At 35.3% G+C, this 21,059-nt stretch overlaps 1 protein-coding gene across 1 annotated transcript in view; it reads right to left on the reverse strand.

Annotated features, from left to right (window-relative positions):
* Positions 1–21,059, reverse strand: part of LOC100377670 (NACHT domain- and WD repeat-containing protein 1-like) — a 32,572-nt gene that overhangs the window by 3,409 nt on the left and 8,104 nt on the right. Inside the window, exons 11-15 of the mRNA XM_085498223.1 lie at positions 4,752–5,054; positions 4,273–4,492; positions 3,969–4,119; positions 3,663–3,837; positions 272–1,987 (exon numbers count right to left, since the gene is read on the reverse strand). Of these exons, the coding sequence (XP_085354349.1) occupies positions 272–1,987; positions 3,663–3,837; positions 3,969–4,119; positions 4,273–4,492; positions 4,752–5,054 (2,565 nt within the window). The remainder of the gene's footprint in view (positions 1–271; positions 1,988–3,662; positions 3,838–3,968; positions 4,120–4,272; positions 4,493–4,751; positions 5,055–21,059) is intronic.

A 21,059-nucleotide genomic window follows, 5' to 3' on the forward strand; every position in this document is an offset into this window, starting at 1 on the left:
ATCAAAATTAACTAATTATATGTTTATTTGTTCAAATTTATTAATTATTATTAAATTGTTGAGCTATTAGTATATGTATATTATTATCTTGTCTATTGTCAAATTAGATGAAAGAAAATCGATCAAGTATCAATATTCATTTTTTTCCCGAAGTTGTCTTCCTTGCTCAGTAGCTGCATATAATCCAGTTATAAAGTATGGTATAACCATCCACCTGGTATGACAGCCAACATATGAAAATGAAGGCACGACAAATGAAATGATATCATACCTGTTTTAAGATTCCACGCTACAATCCGAGATTTCTCGCAGTGTAAAGACTGAATGGTGCAAATATAAGTTTCATCTGCGGAAATGTCACTGTCTGTCAAGTCGATGTTATAGTCAAACACCTGACCTTTTTCATTGGAATACGTATCTGGTAATTTCATAATGTGCTTCAAAGAACGCTTTGGTATATCCCACACGTAACATTTCTGTTCATCCTCGTCCAACACAGAGACAGCGACAGTTCCTTTCCCGTCAGATTTCACTTTTACGTCAATGACCGATTTGGAATCTTTTGTCTTCTCGTCACTCTGTTTTAATATTGTTACAACACTGCCAGTTTGGATGTCGTATAATTTTAAATTTCTTCCGTGCGACGTTGTGGTTAAGACTTCGCGGTGATTATTGACGATGCATATCGAACCACTATAGGCAAGCTGTCCTTTGAATACTCGGACGATTTTCCCATTTGTATAATTGAGGAGTTTTAGTTTGCGGTTGACAAAGCAGAGTGCCTCGTTATTATTGAGTATGGTGAGATGAAATTTAGATCCACCGCCTTTTCCTTCTCCTGCACGCGATTGTATTCGCAGAACTGGTTTGGTAGTGGCGCAATCCCAGATGGTAATGCTGTATTGCTTATTGCGTTGCGATTGCGCCAGAACATATCTCTTCTGACCGGGAATACTCCACAAATCAGTAAAGCTATCCGTGTTGTCATCATCTTTGTCATTCTGTGTCTTCGCAGAAGACTGAGCTTTGCTGACAGTATATGATTTGTGTTCTTCGTGTTGACCTCTGTAAAATTTCCAATCACGCTTAACTATATATTGGACAGAATCGGAACGTGTTGCGTCCCATACTCGGACTAAATTATCTCCCCCGACAGTGACCACTCGCTTGTAATCCAAACTAGCAACACGCTCCACCGAGTTTGGATGTTTTAGTCTATATTCCTTCGTTTCTGTCTGAAGGTCCCAAATACATACATCCGAAGAGGAATTGGGAAATAGCAAATATCGATCATCCTGTGTTATGTAAAAGTGTTGACTAAAATCACTCTTGGTTCCTTTTAGAATTCGCAACAATTCCAAGGATTTGGTATTATATATTTTTAAATCATTGTCCATCATATTCGAAACGATAACTTCGTCGTCACATGTGAGGGCCAGTGCACCGATTGACGTGATCTCCTCATATCCATCTTCGTATGTCTTTACATCGGGGTAAACATTAATAGTGTCCGGGGTAGGGGTGTCTTGAGAGAGATCAACAATTCTCAAGAGATTGGAGTGTTTCTCCACGTGTTCATTGTAGTATGCTATGGTATTTCCACGTGCCTCGATATGAGTTTCTTCGAAATATTCCCTTAACAATTTTGCATCTATTATCCTACAAATGCGCGACCCTGTCGTGATGTCATAAACCACTACTTTTCGGTGGCATGGAATCACTAGTTTATCTTTACAGCTCCCAGCCATCGCAAACGGCACTCCCGAAGTCTCGTCGTCGTCGTATGGTTCAATTATCCGTACTTCAGCGAGAGTGTCCGTGCGGAATATTTTAACGATATTATTAAGTGAGACGGCAAAAACTCTGTCACTGTCACAAAACCGTACGCACTTTATACTTCCGCCATCGTTTTTGGTGTATTCCATGACACTCTTGATGAGGTAGCCGCTTTCCACATCCCATAGTTTCACATTTGTGAAATCATCGCCTGAATAGGTAAAATGTTGGAAAAATATTACAATATATATTATTATCATGCTACTGTATCAATGAACAAATAAACATATATTACACCCGCATTCAGTTACTCTTCATCAGCGATGTAGTCTTACTACCAAAATTAACAGTAATATGCTCTCTTGTTCTCGACATATCACAAACTCAAAAGAGGATATGGCATAAAACTATTACAATATTATAGTGTCATTTCGCCCCATCACAAATAATGCAAATCATTAAGAGTTTCAGACATAATTCATAGCAAAATGAACTTTTATAAATGAGTTCACATGCACACAAAAAATGTACGCAGCTCGGCATTACAGATGACAGCTATCCAGATTTGAGCACCTCATATGTAACACTGGTATACCTCATATTTAAGACCGTCACGTTGATTAATCAGGACGCAATTATTCTATGGCGATTGAAACTCAATTTTGAGTCAGAATGTATATTGGAAATCTAGTGACCGATATCTTTATTGCGAGGGCGCAGTTGTAGTCTACGCGGCATATTTTGACGATTCGCGGAATCATCTTGAAATTGGACAACGTTCCAGCTTAATGTCTCCACTTATTAACTTGGGCTGTGACGTATGTTGGTTGCGCCACCATAATTAAAATAAAGAAATGTTCAGCCAATCAAATTGCTCCTTCTATCTATCATAGCAAACACATAAATTATGTTTCGATTGCATGTAAATGATTATCAATATTATAATTTATTTTGATTTCCGATGGAAGGGTTTTGGGCATACGACTGTTGGCGATTCTTTGTTTTAAATTATTATAAATAAGTGACCTTGCTGTAATGACAGTCTTGGATACTGTATAAAATGACGCAACCAGTGCCTGGCAATTAGTCAATCAGTATCGACTTTTCTTTTCCATGTTTATTACGAATTAATACAATTTCATAAATTATATGTTTGTGCCAGACTATAGATCACGACGCTGTAAGCACATGCCAGTATATGAACATATCACACCGTCAACAAAGGCACGTATACAGTTCCACGACACAACCCCGGGCAACATAGCTGAAATTTTGTGGTTCTCATGGTGACCACGAAAACAAGGGGACTAACAGAACTGCAGCTACAGACACCAATGACCGTATTACCGGTGTTATCCTGGTGTCATCATCGGCGTTACCCTGGTATGTATAGATCGAATACGACAAAACAGTTATGACAGAAATAATTAGACATCACATCTTCTTTTCAAAAGTTCCTCGAGCTGCACTCATGAGGATGGTTAAAGTATGAGCTTGAACTTGAGACCCCTCGGAATAAATGAAATAAATCCCGAGAATGTGATTGTTTATAATCATCGACATCTCCCCAAGAATCGCCATCAGGATAAACATTTCAATATTTATAACGACGCATCTGATTAGTCGACAACTTTGCTAGAGCGCCCAATCAGACAATACGTCCAACATGTACGTTTATGAACACACGGGTTTGTGCGGAGAAGAAAGAGCAGATACGAAACCATGCGAGCGGACAATGCATGAAAGTGAATTTACCTTAGTGCTAACATTAGCTGTGCAATACAACATGTAATTACCGTAAATTTTTCAGTTTTAATGACCCTGTATCAGTTATAACCTATATCACATAAAGTATTGATATCTTAAGTATATATAAATCAACATACCTGTTAATGCTAGGCAACCATCTGATGACACGTCGAATGCGCTGATCGTTTCTCTGTGGCCAGACAAAGTGTGAAGAAGCTGACCCCCTGGTGGCGTCATGAATGGATGGGACGGCATAAAGCACAATGCTGGTGAACGTTTCGCTTGATCTAGAATGTCTTCCAAACCTTGCGTCTGTGATTTTCCCACAGTGAAAAGACAATCATTCAACAAATTAAGATAAACATATATTACCATATAAAGGAAATAAATATTAACCCGACTGTGAAACAAGAAAGCACGTGAAATATAAAAGCATGTCTTACATTTGGAAGTCTTGCTACTAGTTGCGACGCTAGCTGGGCAGGGTCATGTAGAAGAGCTTCTTGGGACAACTGTATCACTTCGGCTATTGTATTGATCTGTTTGTCATTGGCGTATTTCAGCCTTGTCGTTCGGAAATCCTCTAAAACGTTCCTTCGAAAGCAAATAAAAGATTGAAGGTTGCATGGAACCCATATCGGACACGACGGACTCAACGACTGGGTGCTTTGGCTGAAGATGTTTCGCTGTTTAACAACATGTTATACATTAGTTTGCGGTGTGTAAGAATTGGTAGTTCATACTTACTTCAAGGAGGTCGCCTTTGTTTTTGTGTACAACCATTCTAGATTACAGAGAACGGTTTCCTTGAGTGTATCCCATCGCTCACATTTAAGTAGGTGATATGGCATCTCACTAAGTTTGCGCAAATTGTAAGTCCCCGCATCAAATAACAACGGCTGTGCCGCTACCAGTCGATCGCTTTCACAGTGTTCGCCTTTTCTGTTTGTGTACGGTTTTTTCACACCTGCGATGAAAAGATACCTAAGTCTTTTAGAGGCGAAATTCTACGATACACTGGCATATATGGAGGGGTCACAGAATTGTGTTTCTGCCAGAGAGCGCTACCAGTGGAAAGGTCTATTGGAAGTATTTGAGAATATTGGCCTTATTTTTTACATACTTGTGCAGGTCTGCTCTATATGTCCAAACAATTTAAACTTATTATAGTAATTACCAGCATCAAACATATCACACATACCAGTCGTGTTTAAACAATCACTCACCTTTCGACCATCGTCCAAGAAAGTAATCAGCCATATTGCTGTGTAGATTCATTGTTGTGTTAGTATCAGACATATACCTATCATTAGCGGCTTCTATAAACTGCCTATGGTACCAGTAGACTACACGAACACCGTCAGCGCCGCGATCCACAAGATAATCGGATAGCTCAGCTCGGATTCGTACCCATAACAGTGGAGGGAGGCGGCGGATTGGTGGCGTCCAGTATTGATATACATCGTTCAATACATCATCGTCGAGCGAAAGCAGATCTTCTAGTTCGTTTTCAGTCAAACCACTTTTCCCTATGGTTGAAAGTTATTATGTATTATGAATATACAACGGAGGATAGAATAACGTGTACATCGCGAGTCTGGAAACGCGTCAAATAGTATATATAAAACCGTCTTAATAATATATATCATTATTATATATACCATGATGTATCATTGTAAGGAAAAGATGTATAATAATAAGGTTATTACGAGGATACCTCAAAGTATGCACTAAGACAGTACGCCGTCGCATCGACCTCAGCTGCGCGATGGTCTTTACTGCTGCTGTACTGTCTTCGTGCATACTTTGAGGTTTCCTCGTAAAAAACTCATATTAATTCCCACCATGTCTTACGTACGTCATTGCTGTGCAAGGCGGCAATCACGCAGACATAATGCACCATCTTTGACTGCGTTCATAACAAGCGTTATTTATTTATTTATTTATTTATTTATTTATTTATTTATTTATTTATTTATTTATTTATTTGTTTGTTTGTTTGTTTGTTTGTTTGTTTGTTTGTTTATTTATTTATTTATTTATTTATTTATTTATTTATTTATTTATTTATTTATTTATTTATTTAGTTAGTTATTTAGTTATTTAGTTAGTTAGTTAGTTAGTTAGTTAGTTAGTTAGTTTTTTTTTTTTTTTTTTTAATAAAAACGATTAAACGATTACAAGTGATTAGTGGAGGTTACAAACAGGTAAACAAGTGACGAGAGGTGAGTAAAAGACATGTACGACATTGAACAATAAAAATAACAAACGGTTGTACACTCAAATAATTACAATTCTAAAAATACTTAAAAGTACAATAAATCTAATAAAAAGCAATTGAAAAGGCGGGTTTGTACAATTAAAAAGGATATTATTCAGCCATTGTCTAAGATATTGGGGATTATCAGAGAGTTGTCATCCAGGATTGCAATGGCGTCATTAATACACCACTGTGTTTCAAAAACATCTAGAGACTTTGTGAGCAGGTGATAGTTGTATTCATTAGTTACCCGATACCTAATTTTGGATTTAAAACACTGTAATACATTTGTTTGTACCCGATCGTTTAACCTTTTATATCGTGTTACGTGAGTTGACACTTTCATAGTTGCAATTATGTGACAGAGCAAACGATGTGTAGCGGTTCTTTTGCTTGGTGGGCCTAGTACGTACCAAGAAAGTGGTATAGTGTCAATATTTATAAGCTTATTGGTAATTAATTTCAGCAAGTTGAAAAGTGGTGCGAGCCTTGAGCATTCAACAAAAATGTGGGCAAGGTCGTCCCTTTCGTCACAGAAGGGACAAGTATCAGTGGGTTGGGCTTTGGTTTTTAAAAGAAACCCGCCAGTTGGGTAGGCGCCGTGGAGCATGCGCCAATTGAGATCGCCGTCTTTCTCTGTGATTGGGGTCATATAACAATCTCTAAAGACGGGTTTAGAGTTGGGAGAGAGAGAAAGCAAGTCGTGCCATATAGTGTTAAACTGTGAGTTATGGTTGGAAAAATACTGCGACTTTATCAGGAATTTGTAAATTTCACCCCTCTCGAATTTGTAGAGCGGAGTGTTCAGAAGGACGTCATTATCGTCGTCTCTATAGGAAAGTTCGATGTGATATTTGATTTCAGTTGACTCATCGGTCACTTTTTGATTGAGTATAATTCGTTGCCACTCCACAGGTATGGCCCGGTGTATCACATCGAGTGCCATCCCCGCTAGCCGCCTCGAATACACATTTATTTTATTATGAATGGCGTCAACGCCTAACCATGTACCATTATTAAAAAGGTCACCGACCTTTGTGAGGCCAGCCTCACGAAAGTGTAAAAGATTCAAAGGTGTGTTTTGAATTGGGTGAATAATTAAAGGATTAAAAAATAACGGCTCTTGGGCAATCTCGTGCAGTGCAGTCGGTCTGTCTTTCCTGATTGTTGAAAGGGAAGACCAGACCGTCAGCAACTCAGAATAAAACTGTGGTAAGTGAACACTGGGTGCCGGAACGTCGACAACAAATAGCTGTTTATCATAGTTTAAATGGTTGAATTCTTGTAAAAAGTGATCAGTAAAAGCAAAACAAGGATGATTAACATTGGAATAGAGGTAATGTTGAATATAGTGAATGCGAAAAGACGCAATACGACTAGGCAAATGTACCAGGCCATGGCCGCCATCAGTAGCTGGTAGATAAACTGTTTCAGCCGGGATCCAGTGCCGTCCCTGCCAGAAAAAGTTCAAAAATAGTTTCTGTAAACTATTAACAATATGTTTGGGTGGACTAGTGCACATGCAAGAGTGGAGAAGTTTGGACGCAATGAGTTGATTAATTACAATAGTGCGCCCTCTATAGGTCATTGCAGGCGCATAGCGTGACCACCAATCCAGCTGAGAAGGGTTATGCGCACGCCACATTGGGTCGTAACTGGGAGCTCTCAAATAGGACCTCACGAATACGACCTACTTTACATATTACCCATATTGCATTATACAAAATGGCTGGTAGGTTAGTTGTTAGTTTTTTTCGGTTTCTTCGCAGTGTGTACTCGATGTTTTGCGTTTACCAGTAATCGTACGTTTTCCTGACGCAGTATTTGAACCAATATCGCCTCGCGAGATAGCGATTCAGTTTGCATGTTTATTCATGTTTATGAACGTAGGATTTATTGACATTTATTGGAATATTTATTGGCATCGGACTCGTTGCGTTGACCCGAATCTTCGACAGCTTGTTAAACGGAAGAATAACAAATAGATTTCCATACTCTTCAGGAGTAAAACAGAGCTGTAACTTAAGCCCAACATTATTTAATCGTTTTTATTTTATAAATGCTCTCCAGACATTTTTGCTATGAACACTTGTGACCCAATCTGATTAAAATCTGATGTAGTGTACGGGCTTTAATTTTTTTGGCTATAAACTTATTTTAATTTTATTTTTTATTACTTTTGTTATTAATGCCCTTTTATTGTATTATTTTACTTTGATTTTGATTTTGTGATTTTTTTTAATTCCGCCCTTTTAATTCCGGGCATTAATAACAAAAGTAATAAAAAATAAAATTAAAATAAGTTTATAGCCAAAATAATTAAAGCCCGTACACTACATCAGATTTTAATCAGATTGACTTGTGACCCTCCAACCAGTCGGAGCCCAGGAACTTTGATCAACTGTACGCAATCCCTATGAGCGGGGGGGGGGGGTTATCGGCTGGTATCTAGTTTAAGAAATAAGGGATGAAGGCTCCAGCCAGCTCATATTTTTTAAACTCGAAAAAACAGTCAAACGGAATGAAAAAATAAAATCTAAAAAAAAAATTACTGTATCTTAGTGTAGTTTATTTTATTTTATCTTATCTATTTTTATTGTTATATGGACCATAGAACAACTCACTGTAGTTCGTTTTAGTGTTGAATAAATAAATTATTTGACAAATTAATTTATTTTTTAATTCAGCTAATCCTTGTTTGAGGTAGTGATGTCTGGGGGCATTGAAGCATGTACTGTTCCAATGTACTATTTAACATCTAGTATGTTAGCTTGTAGCATTTAACTGGTACAATTGTATAAAACCAGTTTAATTCCTCTCCAGGAATTTGACATGTTTCAATAAATGTAAGGTTATCCTGATATTACTTGTTCTAGACCTGAGTGTTTTTGGGTAAATTTTTTTTCTAAGATTGGGGAACACAGCATTAAAGAACTGGGTAATATTCTTTCCACATTAGACGTAAACAAATTTCACTGGCTAACTCAGGTGACTGTGTATTATTGTTGTCGTTAAAACAATACTTCATACCTTTGTAATTTTTAAACATTATTATCTTGGTATAGTAGTGGTTTATACCCCGGTATAAGGAGCAGTATAAATTTGATATCTTAGAACATAACATGTTTCTGTTTTAGCATGTTTGGTCTTATATTGCTTCAGTGATCAAAACATTCAATCCCATTCCTATACACAAGACAGAACCTATATTTCAAAACTGTGATTGGAATAAACATTTTTCATGATGTTGAATAGTTCCTTAAAATAAAAGGAAGACAGTGATTGGTGTGCTTACTACAGGCTAATTACTGCAATGTATTTTACAACAACTTTCTTTTTGTAACCATCAGGTGCTACAATTTTTTTCTCAATAATGATCAATGTATGTTTCTAATTTGTGTTTATTGAAAATCAAATTATTTTACTAATAGATGTCATCTCTATTACTTATAATAAATAAAATGTGGCTAATGATTTTTATCAAATTTACCGCTGCATGTACATAAATCAGATTAAATTATTACCAGTAGCTGATTTGGATGGCTGATAGACAGTATGAACCTAATAAAATGGTCCATGATTTAACAGTAGAATGTATAGTTTCCTTTCTCAAACAAGTGAATTTTTAATCTAATGAATATTTCTATTTAGTATCCACTGGAATTCAAACCAGTGAATGTTTTTTAAATACACAGTGCCCTCTATGGGTTGCTTGGAGAAAGATACAAAATAATGTGAACTACCCCCGGTAATTGAAATTGAAGATTGCATAGCAATTGTTAGTTTTATAGAAGTTCAAGAAAGATTAATGTCTGATAATTGTAAATGTAGTTCCACCTTGTTCAAATTCCACCATTTAAAATCATGAAGTGAAGAATATCATTTTTCAGGCATGCCTTAATATATTGTGTGCACCATAGTTTTGGAATCAGCTGTCCTGAAAATTCATTTATTTAATATTTTAATCATTCATATTGTGAAAGGTGCAGCATTTGAATATTGCATAATATTGCATATATAAATACAATACTGTATCTTATTGTTCACATTTGTCCAGCCATCCCTTTGTGCTAGGCAGCATTATTCAATTTTTGAGACTAATTGAATCCCACATCCCAAATGCCTGGGTTGAGATTTCTCATGGAAGGAATATTGTTTTGAAATAGAAAAGTGATTGTGTTTACAAATCATTAACATACCATTGTAGCTATATAAGGGGATTATTAGGTTTGGGCCAATTGATATTTAAGGTAGAGATGCAGTTTACCAGACAGGTATTTTAATTAGTTAATTAGGCAACCAAGATGACCTCCCTTGTCCACATAACTATATATTTTTAGAAAGCTTATTGTATGAATTTTAAAATTTTGTAAGTATTTTTTTTATGGACATTGTAGTTTGAAATATGCACAAAAATGTTTGTTTTTTTGGTCAAAAGTGATTTAAAACAAATTCGCTTCTAAACCATGTCTCTGTTTCCTGTCAAAATTGGTTTACGGGTACATCTGTTTACTATGAAGAAAGTTTCGTCTTGAAAACTGTCTACCTGGGCAGCAGCTCAAATTTCACTAATTCAAGTTTATGCATAAATTAACACCCAGGCTAGTTGTCTGTACGATTGTTGTAACACTGTTCAACCAAAAACAATGCCCCTACGGCGTTTTGAAGATAAACACATTGTCAATCATTTGTGAAAATTTCAAAACAAAAGGTCAAAGCGTAAAATTTATAAGAGACAATTGCTAATTTGCATATTTTATAGTTACCGGTAAGTAAAAATATATGCTGATTTACATTGCTATTGGATTTAACAGAGTTCCACTAAAAAATGCTCGGCACCATCTAAAAAAAAATTGTTATATATATATATCTGTCAGATTTGTTAAATTCGTGTAAAAATATGGAAATTTAGATTTTAAGTGAATATTTTTGTCATTTTTGGTAAAAAATGTTATTTTCGACAACTAGTTCGAAACCATAAGTCCAAATGTTTTCATATTTCCAGCAATGATACGTTGGATGGTCAGATTTGTTAAACTGGTGTCAAAATAAGCAAATTTGGATTTTTAGTGAACATTTTTCTCATTTTTGGTAAAAAATTTTATTTTTGACAACTGGTTCAAAACCGTAAGCCCTATTCACAGAGAGCTTTCAACTAAATATAAAACATAATACAGCTTTAAAGTATACTTTGAATATGTAATAGCACAAGTGAGTTAAGTAACTGGTATTTTTGATGAAAAATGCGATGATTATTCTGCTTATATCAGGTCTCTTAAATTGCACACATAATAATTTGGACGGTCATTATAAATAGAACATTGATACAGTCATTAGAAACAACTTTTAGATCTTCTCAGCTTATTTCAGAAGCCACCACATATATGGCACAACAATTGATCTTGCATTCAGCAATGTCTTATGTAAAACTGGAGTACATTTGTAATTGACTCTTTTATACCTGATCATAAGATTATTACTGCACAGATTTATTGAACATTTGTTCTTGGGTGTAACAAAACAATTACATATATGTACAACGTATCAGGAAAGATAACATTTCAAAAACATGACCACAATTTTCAAACAAAAACATATTTTTTTTTTCTCGACCATTTCTCAGGTTTTTGCACATCCTTGATTTCTTAAGTTTAGCCTCAATGATGTTTGTCCAATGAAATGCACTATCCTTATGAACACTATAAAAGTTCATAATTGCAACTGCAAGAAACTGCAACTGCAATGTTTTCTAAATGACTGACTATGAATATTACAACCACAATGCCACTTCACTGATTCTTGTTCCATGATAATGAAGACAGCGGACCTATTTCGACCGTCAGGTCGCTTGGTTTTCAGTAGATTAATGATTTATTTCACAGCACAAATCATCACTGTGTACATGGTATGCTATCAAATCACATATGCAATCTATAAACGACAACCATTACAAGTTCTGAATATTAGGGTAACATCCATGTGAAATATAGGAATCTGAGTCTTTGATTTGCACAGAAGATCTGAAGTTTGTGGACTCCTAGTGATACGTCACTCAAAATAGGGAATACTATATAATAGCTTGTGTTGCATGCTCGTTGAATTATGTTTCTTTATTATTTTACCTTTTGATCTTAAAAATTATATTATGTTGTTCCTGATAATAAAATCAACGAAGATCCCATAAATTTGCATGCACAAAGTTTCTTAAAAGTGGGAATAAATATAACCACAGTTTGGCAGTGCCATATTTACAATTAAATAATTGTATTTAATGTATTCATGGTCATTAAAGCGTTGCTGCGCATTCCCTGTAAACAAATGTGTATTTTACACGTATTGTGTATGTCATGAGTTCCATATTGATTAGGACAAGTAGTAGTTTGACCAATCATTTTCATAAACGGATTAAACAGCAAATACAGTGTTTATGTTAGCAACATATTTCTTAAGAACATTTCCCATCATTTCCAATGCTACTACCAGTACTGCAGAATTTACAGTTGATGGAAAATGTTACTGATATTAAAATATACAATCAATACAGTTTTTCTCTATTGGTGCATTAAAATTGTTGTTCTCTATTTCTTTTCTCTAATTTTTTTGGAGTATAAAGAAAACTGGTATTTTTTTTTTACAAAATTGACCATCACGTTAAATGTTTGCAGTTTTCCCCATAGACCACCATGTAAACTGAAAAAGGGTGTATAGTAATGAAACATTTTATTTAGCCATTTCTGAATACAGTCTTGAAAATGTATTGGTCACCCTTAATTTCTGTGCAAATGAATTTATTCACTGATTTCACCTCAAATTTGGTTGTTTTCCAGACTTTTACAAAATTGTTATATAGGCTTGTACATATGACTTACATATGAACATCCATTTGTGATACAGACTTATTTAACATGGACAAACAGTGGCAATTTTAGTGCTAAAAATACATCAAAATTCCCTGTTTTGGCCATTTCAGAAACAGATCTTGGTAATGCATAGACTGATTACATTCAAACTTGGTACAATGAAAACGAATGGGACCTTGATGCACGAGACATGCAGATATAATTAAAAATGGCTTACTGGTGGCCATTTTGTTTTACCAAATACAGTTCCAGGTCTCTATATTGGAAACACTGGAATGGTCAAGTTCAAACTTTATACAAACACCATACAACATGTGCTACTACTTGATTCAAGATTTAGTACTAAAAATGCATTAAACTTATTTAAATTGGCCTTTCTGAACTAATATTGAACCTTGATGCGCGTCCTTTCCTTTTGATTTAACAAATATAATTCTGGTTCCATATCTTGAAAGTACTTGGATAGTTAACCTGAAACTTTAAACATGCACACAACTCGGGATGCATATTTTTTATTCATATTTGTTTTTTATTTGTTTTTTTATTTTTAGAATAGTGTGTTTTCTTTTTTGTTTTTTTTAAATTATAGTTTTTAAATTTCTTTTTGTAAGACCCTTTTTATTCTTCCCTGAGGATTTTATGCATCTAATAAATATTATTAAGATGACTGCAGAAGGCCCCTTCTTGGATGGATTTTGTTTTTTATGCAATGACTTAAACTTCATAACCAATGAGGACTGTATAACTTGTTAATAGTATTTTTGGGCAGGCAATACAGTAAAACTTGGGTTTTATCTATTTATAGCAGTTTAATTGTACCACAATAAGTCAAAGGTGACATTGTACACTCTTTGCCCAAAAACAATGTTTCTGGCCAAATTATTTTTTCAAAATTGATGCATTTCTTTACTACCATGGCCAACTACAAAAAAAAACATTTGACATGTAATCTTTGAGTGATGTGCATGGTGATCTGAAACATTATTTTGTTTTGTTGAGCTTAAACTATATATAAATCTTAAAAAACATGGCTAAGAAAACAGAAATTCTGTGGAACCACAGATAAATCATCCTTGTATATATCATGTGTGTTTGACATTCTGAGTGCATGCTTTTCTAGTTTGTATGTTACATTAGTATAGGAAAATGCAGAAAGTATTTGATGTCCCTTGATGCCCTATTTTCACAGGTTCGTACAGAGTCCTGTCAGGAGCACTAGTGCATATAGAGATAGTCACACAGTGTTATAATGAAGACATTGCACACTAGACCTGATTAACCTATTTAACAAGTTTATAATTCCATAGTTTGTAATAAAATGTTGAGATGACGATGACATAAGTATCCACCACATTCCAGTATATTACTTACATGCACTGTAGGCAACTTTAATACAATTATGAGGGTATTAGTGACAACTGATTTTCATTGATGTCAGTTCAAATTTAAATAGCTAATTATTGCTACTGCAGAACTGACACTTGCCATATTAGTCATCTAGAAGGCAGCACATTTACAGTTTTCAATTTTTTTGGAAAATTATCTTTACCTACTTAAGATACTTGATGAAATTTGTGGTGCAAATTTTCACTGGCCCTTTAAATTAGTTGCTCATAATTGTGGATGTACAGTTATTTATATTTTGTGGACACAAATCTCAATTGTCAGTTTTGCGCCTAAAATGTCACACAAATCATATGGACATTCAGAACCAAGTTTATTTAGTATGGAACAACACTGCAACCATTTACAATTATTATAAAACAAATTGTGTTTTATTAGAGAACCTATATAATATAACTGAGGATGCTGATAAAGAATGCCATATTTTTTCCTTTATATTCTTTAGAACAAGCTGTATGGAAACCAACATTACTGCACTGTATACTGGATATAATATAAATTAATGCTGGCTAACCTGGAATTATCAACATTGTATAGATGTGGGTGCAACGTCAGGACAGATATTTTGCCAGATTATTTCAGTTTATAATGAAAATATTTTTTTGATAATCATCTTATAAGTTATTTTCATTTGTTAACTTGAGTCTCGAGTCCAGGAAATATCCCCCCCCCCCTGGATGGGTTAAATCACAGTCCCTCTAGTGGTTAAATAAAGTGACACTGAAACATTACAATGAAAAGAATTTGTTTCAGATATTTAAATGTTTTTCATATTAAAAGTGTTGATAATACCATGAACTAACAAACATTCATTGTCAGCTGGCTACACATGAAACTCCATGCAATACATAACCCCCAAAATAGCTTACTGCGGAAGCACCCAACACTGTTCTGTACACTGTTCTAATACATTTGGAGTTATTGCTATATACCGGTACTGATAGAAAATTGCGTATTTCTAAAGATGCAATACAGTACAATTTATTAACTCATAACAACCTAACGAAGGAGGTTAAAGGTTACAACAACAACAAAAATTACAGAAAAAAAATTAATCAAATTACAATGGCTAATAGTTTAAAGACAACCAAAATCAGACTAAAAACAGAATAAAAGTTAGTAACGGAAATATATAATAAAGTAAAATAAAACACCAAAAAAAAACTATAAACTGAATATAAAAACAAAAACCCAATGAATAGGTGTAAAAAAAAAATAAAAGAAAAAGTGAATGACTAAGTACCAGGGGTAGGTGCTGCTGTCTAATAGCAAAGCTGTATTTCAGATATTGTGCCAGAGGAATTGCTAAGTTATTATTTGACATTATTTTTATGAATTTATTTTCAGGTGTGAGATTAGTAAAGTCAGGAATAATCTTTTCAGCTTTATTGTATAAAACGACCCTCTCTTTACTATATACTGGGCATATTATGAGGAAGTGATGTTCATCTTCAATATCATTTTTATTACACAATTTGCAGATTCTGTCGCTACTTTTGATTCTGTTTTGTCTTTCTTTTTCAATTTCTAAACTGTGATTGCTCAGTCTGAATTTAGTTAGGGTACTTTTCAGTTCTTTATTTTTTAGCTTAATTAAGTAGTTTTCCAAAATGAAGTTTGTTTTAAATTTTTTGTAAGTCCTCAGTTTCTTTTTTGTATTAGTATTTTGTCTGTTATCATCATTAATTGAGTTAATCCAATGCTTTATAAATACATTTTTTATTTTATCGTATATCCGTGACATTTGTGACGATTTTAGCTCATTATTGTCAATATCTGATAGTGTTGTATTTGTAGATTTAAATACAGTTATTATTATTATGCGTCTTATATCTACTTCAAACAAAAGTAGCCGCTATTCGTGATGAGAACTGGAAAACCAACTGTAACTTGGGTAGCTGGTAAACTGACCTAGCTGATGACAAACCACTATCAAAAAAACTTTCGACCCCCATGTAGCCACGTACGGCCGTCAGCTATATGAACTGTACTCCGTCTACAAATGTTCATCTGCCGACACGTTATTGGACTTTCCCACCCACGATGACAACCAATAAATCATGTTTGTAACGTCTGGTCTGATTACACCCAGCAGCACAAGCTCTAAATCAGGGTCATATATTGCAGATTTGTATTTGAACAAATAATCGTGCATGGGCATCCTGTCTTCTAAGCTTTGTGAAAGCATAAGGTTTTGAAAGCATTGTGCATATTTACAACTTTCTAGCATTTCACACGTAATGCGCCATATACTGTAAAAGGATCAATTGTTCACCGGGTTTTAATTTGGCTTATTTCGCTGAATGAAAAATGCGCTAAATTAAAACCCAGTGAATATGTAAAATTTAGCATAGAATACATTATCTAAATGACAAAACCGTGAATTTAAAACCCACTTAATATACCTAAAATGGTAAATCAGCGAAATTTAAACCAAGTGAAAATTAGTCATTTTACAGTATGTGTATCGATGTCGCCATGCCAACGTTTCGTTTCGTCCTAGTTGTGATATTTATCTGTAAATGTCAGACCATTGGTCTGAGGTTCATCGCAGACTCTATTTGAAAGGCTGCGGTTGAGGTTTCATGTTGATCCGTCGAAAATGGCAGTTACTTATCACACAACAAAAACTTATTAGTTACGACAATATTGTCTTAACATTTTATGGAAACAATTCGTAGTGTGCATAAACCTTAAAGAAACATAATAGACAAAACAGTAAATTTTAATATTACTTGTTCGTGCTGTTTTGCAGCACTGCGAAGGAAAATGAAAGATTACAACAATTAGCACATATGGCTGGAAGTTACATTTGCTCCGTTGTGTAGACAGGTTTCAACATTTCATCAGATAATACAATTTATATCCAATCATCTAGAACAAACTTTTCTAGAGAACACACGCGCACAAAGATTTTGTGGTCTCGTATTGGGGGAGGGGTCACAGTAATATAAACAAGGATACATTTTGCCGAGATATTCAAATCAGTCGCTATTATGATTTACAGAGGCGGCGGAACGAAATATCCCATGGAGGGGCGAGATCTGCTCATCACCCCTCGCTTACTAGGAGGACCCAGGGGCATACTCTTCCTTGAATTTTGAAATCTAGACCCTCTACAACCTAAGCTATTTCCTTCATTTTGAGGGGCAAATTGTGCTGACACAAAAGGTTTCAGCTTGATTTTCGAGTGGCGGCATATTTTACGTGCCCCTGAAGTGGTTCTCGTTTTTAGAATATTAGAAATAAGTATCGGTCTTATTTCTGATCAAGATAGGTATGAATATCGGTAGTATTTTCCCAATTTGGTGTATTTATGGTTCCGTATATGAGCGAATATCTCCACCTCAGATTTCGGCCTCATATCCCTAGGTAACTGTTTTATTCGAAATAAACAGTGAGGACAGAAATGGTACTTTGGTATAAACATGGATATAGATTTTGCCACTATCCAGTTATAAAATTGGCCACACTTTTGAGCACTCAGGGGCACTTCCCTACCCAGCTATGTATCAACTGCCCCCCCCCCCCGCGTGCATGCCCGTGAATGTGGTTATGCAATAGAAAGTAATGTCTACACGTAGGTAGGGTTATTAAAATCGAGAAAACAAAATACGGGTATATTTTTTCCGACATATAAGATAAACGGAAAAGAGGTTACTAATCAATCTTCAAGTTTTACATTTTTGTAATTTCTTCTGTGAATCTCTCCGGCGAACCTACCAGCGAATCTCCGGTAAGGTATACTTAGTAGTACGTGACGTTCAGAATTCCCCGCCCCTGAATAATCGCGAAGAACAGACTGGCGTGTTAACTGCATAAATATGTATAATTTCCTTCCTGAATACAGAACTTAGTTGATCTAATCGTTAAGGCGTATGATACATTTTGATGTGAGTTAATTTGTAATGAATAGTTCAGCCAAACACTGAATTATATCATGATGGTGGTATGATGAATTATATTTTTTTTCAAAATGATATTTCTGGATTTCATAGAAGTATATTTTCATTTTTTGGCCGGCTAATGTTGGATGTGCAAACCTCATTCGGGGACATGTATATTCGGTGTTTAGAATAAAGATGGGCAAAATGCTAACAGGGCAATCGTTTTTATTGATATGTTGAAATTACGCCAATAGGGTATGCTTTTGATGTTTTTGTTAATTGAATGTTTTTGTTGTTGTTGTTGTTGTTGTTTTTAAAAAATTGTGTACGTATTGGAAATTTATTTAAAAAGCTGAAGAACCCTTGTATCATCAGAGGGACTGTGCATCATCATAAGAATAGCGGATTTTGCAAGGAATAATGTTTACTTGCTCTCTTGACTGAACACTTAAAACCCAGAGTAAAGAATAAACTTTATAAAATAGTCGGATGGTTGAGGTGATATACTAGTATCACATGGATATGTGTAGTTGTAGTCGGATAGTTGGGTGATATACTAGTATCACATGGATATGTGTAGTTGTAGTCGGATGGTTGAGGTGATATACTAGTATCACATGGATATGTGTAGTGTAGTCAGATGGTTGAGGTGATATACTAGTATCACATGGATATGTGTAGTTGTAGTCGGATAGTTGGGTGATATACTAGTATCACATTGATATGTGTAGTTGTAGTTGGATGGTTGGGTGATATACTAGTATCACATGGATATGTGTAGTTGTAGTCGGATGGTTGAGATGATATACTAGTATCACATGGATATGTGTAGTTGTAGTCGGATGGTTGAGATGATATACTAGTATCACATGGATGTATGTAGTTGTAGTCGGATGGTTGGTGATATACTATACTAGTATCACATGGATATGTGTAGTTGTAGTCGGATGGTTGAGATCATATACTAGTATCACATGGATATATATAGTTGTAGTCGGAAGGTTGAGACGATATACTAGTATCACATGGATATGTGTAGTTGTAGTCGGATGGTTGAGATGATATACTAGTATCACATGGATATGTGTAGTTGTAGTCGGATGGTTGAGATGATATACTAGTATCACATGGATGTATGTAGTTGTAGTTGGATGGTTGGTGATATACTATACTAGTATCACATGGATATGTGTAGTTGTAGTCGGATGGTTGAGATCATATACTAGTATCACATGGATATGTGTAGTCGTAGTCGGATGGTTGAGGTGATATACTAGTATCACGTGGATATGTGTAGTTGTAGTCGGATGGTTGAGGTGATATACTGGTATCACATGAATATGTGTAGTTGTAGTCGGATGGTTGAGGTGATATACTAGTATCACATGGATATGTATAGTGTAGTCGGATGGTTGGGTCATATACTAGTATCACATGGATATGTATAGTGTAGTCGAATGGTTGAGGTGATATACTAGTATCACATGGATATGTGTAGTTGTAGTCGGATGGTTGAGGTGATATACTAGTATCACATGGATATGTATAGTGTAGTCGGATGGTTGGGTCATATACTAGTATCACATGGATATGTATAGTGTAGTCGGATGGTTGGGTGATATACTGGTATCACATGGATATGTGTAGTTGTAGTCGGATGGTTGAGGTGATATACTAGTATCACGTGGATATGTGTAGTTGTAGTCAGATGGTTGAGGTGATATACTAGTATCACATGAATATGTATAGTGTAGTCGGATGGTTGAGGTGATATACTAGTATCACGTGGATATGTGTAGTTGTAGTCAGATGGTTGAGGTGATATACTAGTATCACATGAATATGTATAGTGTAGTCGGATGGTTGAGGTGATATACTAGTATCACGTGGATATGTGTAGTTGTAGTCAGATGGTTGAGGTGATATACTAGTATCACATGAATATGTATAGTGTAGTCGGATGGTTGAGGTGATATACTGGTATCACATGAATATGTGTAGTTGTAGTCGGATGGTTGAGGTGATATACTAGTATCACATGGATATGTATAGTGTAGTCGGATGGTTGGGTCATATACTAGTATCACATGGATATGTATAGTGTAGTCGAATGGTTGAGGTGATATACTAGTATCACATGGATATGTGTAGTTGTAGTCGGATGGTTGAGGTGATATACTAGTATCACATGGATATGTATAGTGTAGTCGGATGGTTGGGTCATATACTAGTATCACATGGATATGTATAGTGTAGTCGGATGGTTGGGTGATATACTGGTATCACATGGATATGTGTAGTTGTAGTCGGATGGTTGAGGTGATATACTAGTATCACGTGGATATGTGTAGTTGTAGTCAGATGGTTGAGGTGATATACTAGTATCACATGAATATGTATAGTGTAGTCGGATGGTTGAGGTGATATACTAGTATCACGTGGATATGTGTAGTTGTAGTCAGATGGTTGAGGTGATATACTAGTATCACATGAATATGTATAGTGTAGTCGGATGGTTGAGGTGATATACTAGTATCACGTGGATATGTGTAGTTGTAGTCAGATGGTTGAGGTGATATACTAGTATCACATGAATATGTATAGTGTAGTCGGATGGTTGGGTCATATACTAGTATCACATGGATATGTGTAGTTGTAGTCGGATGGTTGGGTGATATACTGGTATCACATGGATATGTGTAGTTGTAGTCGAATGGTTGAGGTGATATACTAGTATCACATGGATATGTGTAGTGTAGTCAGATGGTTGAGGTGATATACTAGTATCACATGGATATGTATAGTGTAGTCGGATGGTTGGGTCATATACTAGTATCACATGGATATGTATAGTGTAGTCGGATGGTTGGGTGATATACTAGTATCACATGGATATGTATAGTGTAGTCGGATGGTTGGGTGATATACTAGTATCACATGGATATGTGTATTATATGTACATGTCGGATATTTTGTCTTTTACGCCTTGATGAGTCTGTCACAGGGTTCACAAAGAATCACGTGTAACTGCCCCTTAAAAGAAAAATAACATTGCATACTCCGAGGTTAGTATTAAAGCCAATCGGCGAATTTTGCAGGGGCTTATTGCCAGTAGCCCATATT

The sequence above is a fragment of the Saccoglossus kowalevskii genome, chromosome 4, assembly GCF_978046115.1.
Source record: "Saccoglossus kowalevskii chromosome 4, keSacKowa6.1, whole genome shotgun sequence".
NCBI lineage: Eukaryota > Metazoa > Hemichordata > Enteropneusta > Harrimaniidae > Saccoglossus > Saccoglossus kowalevskii.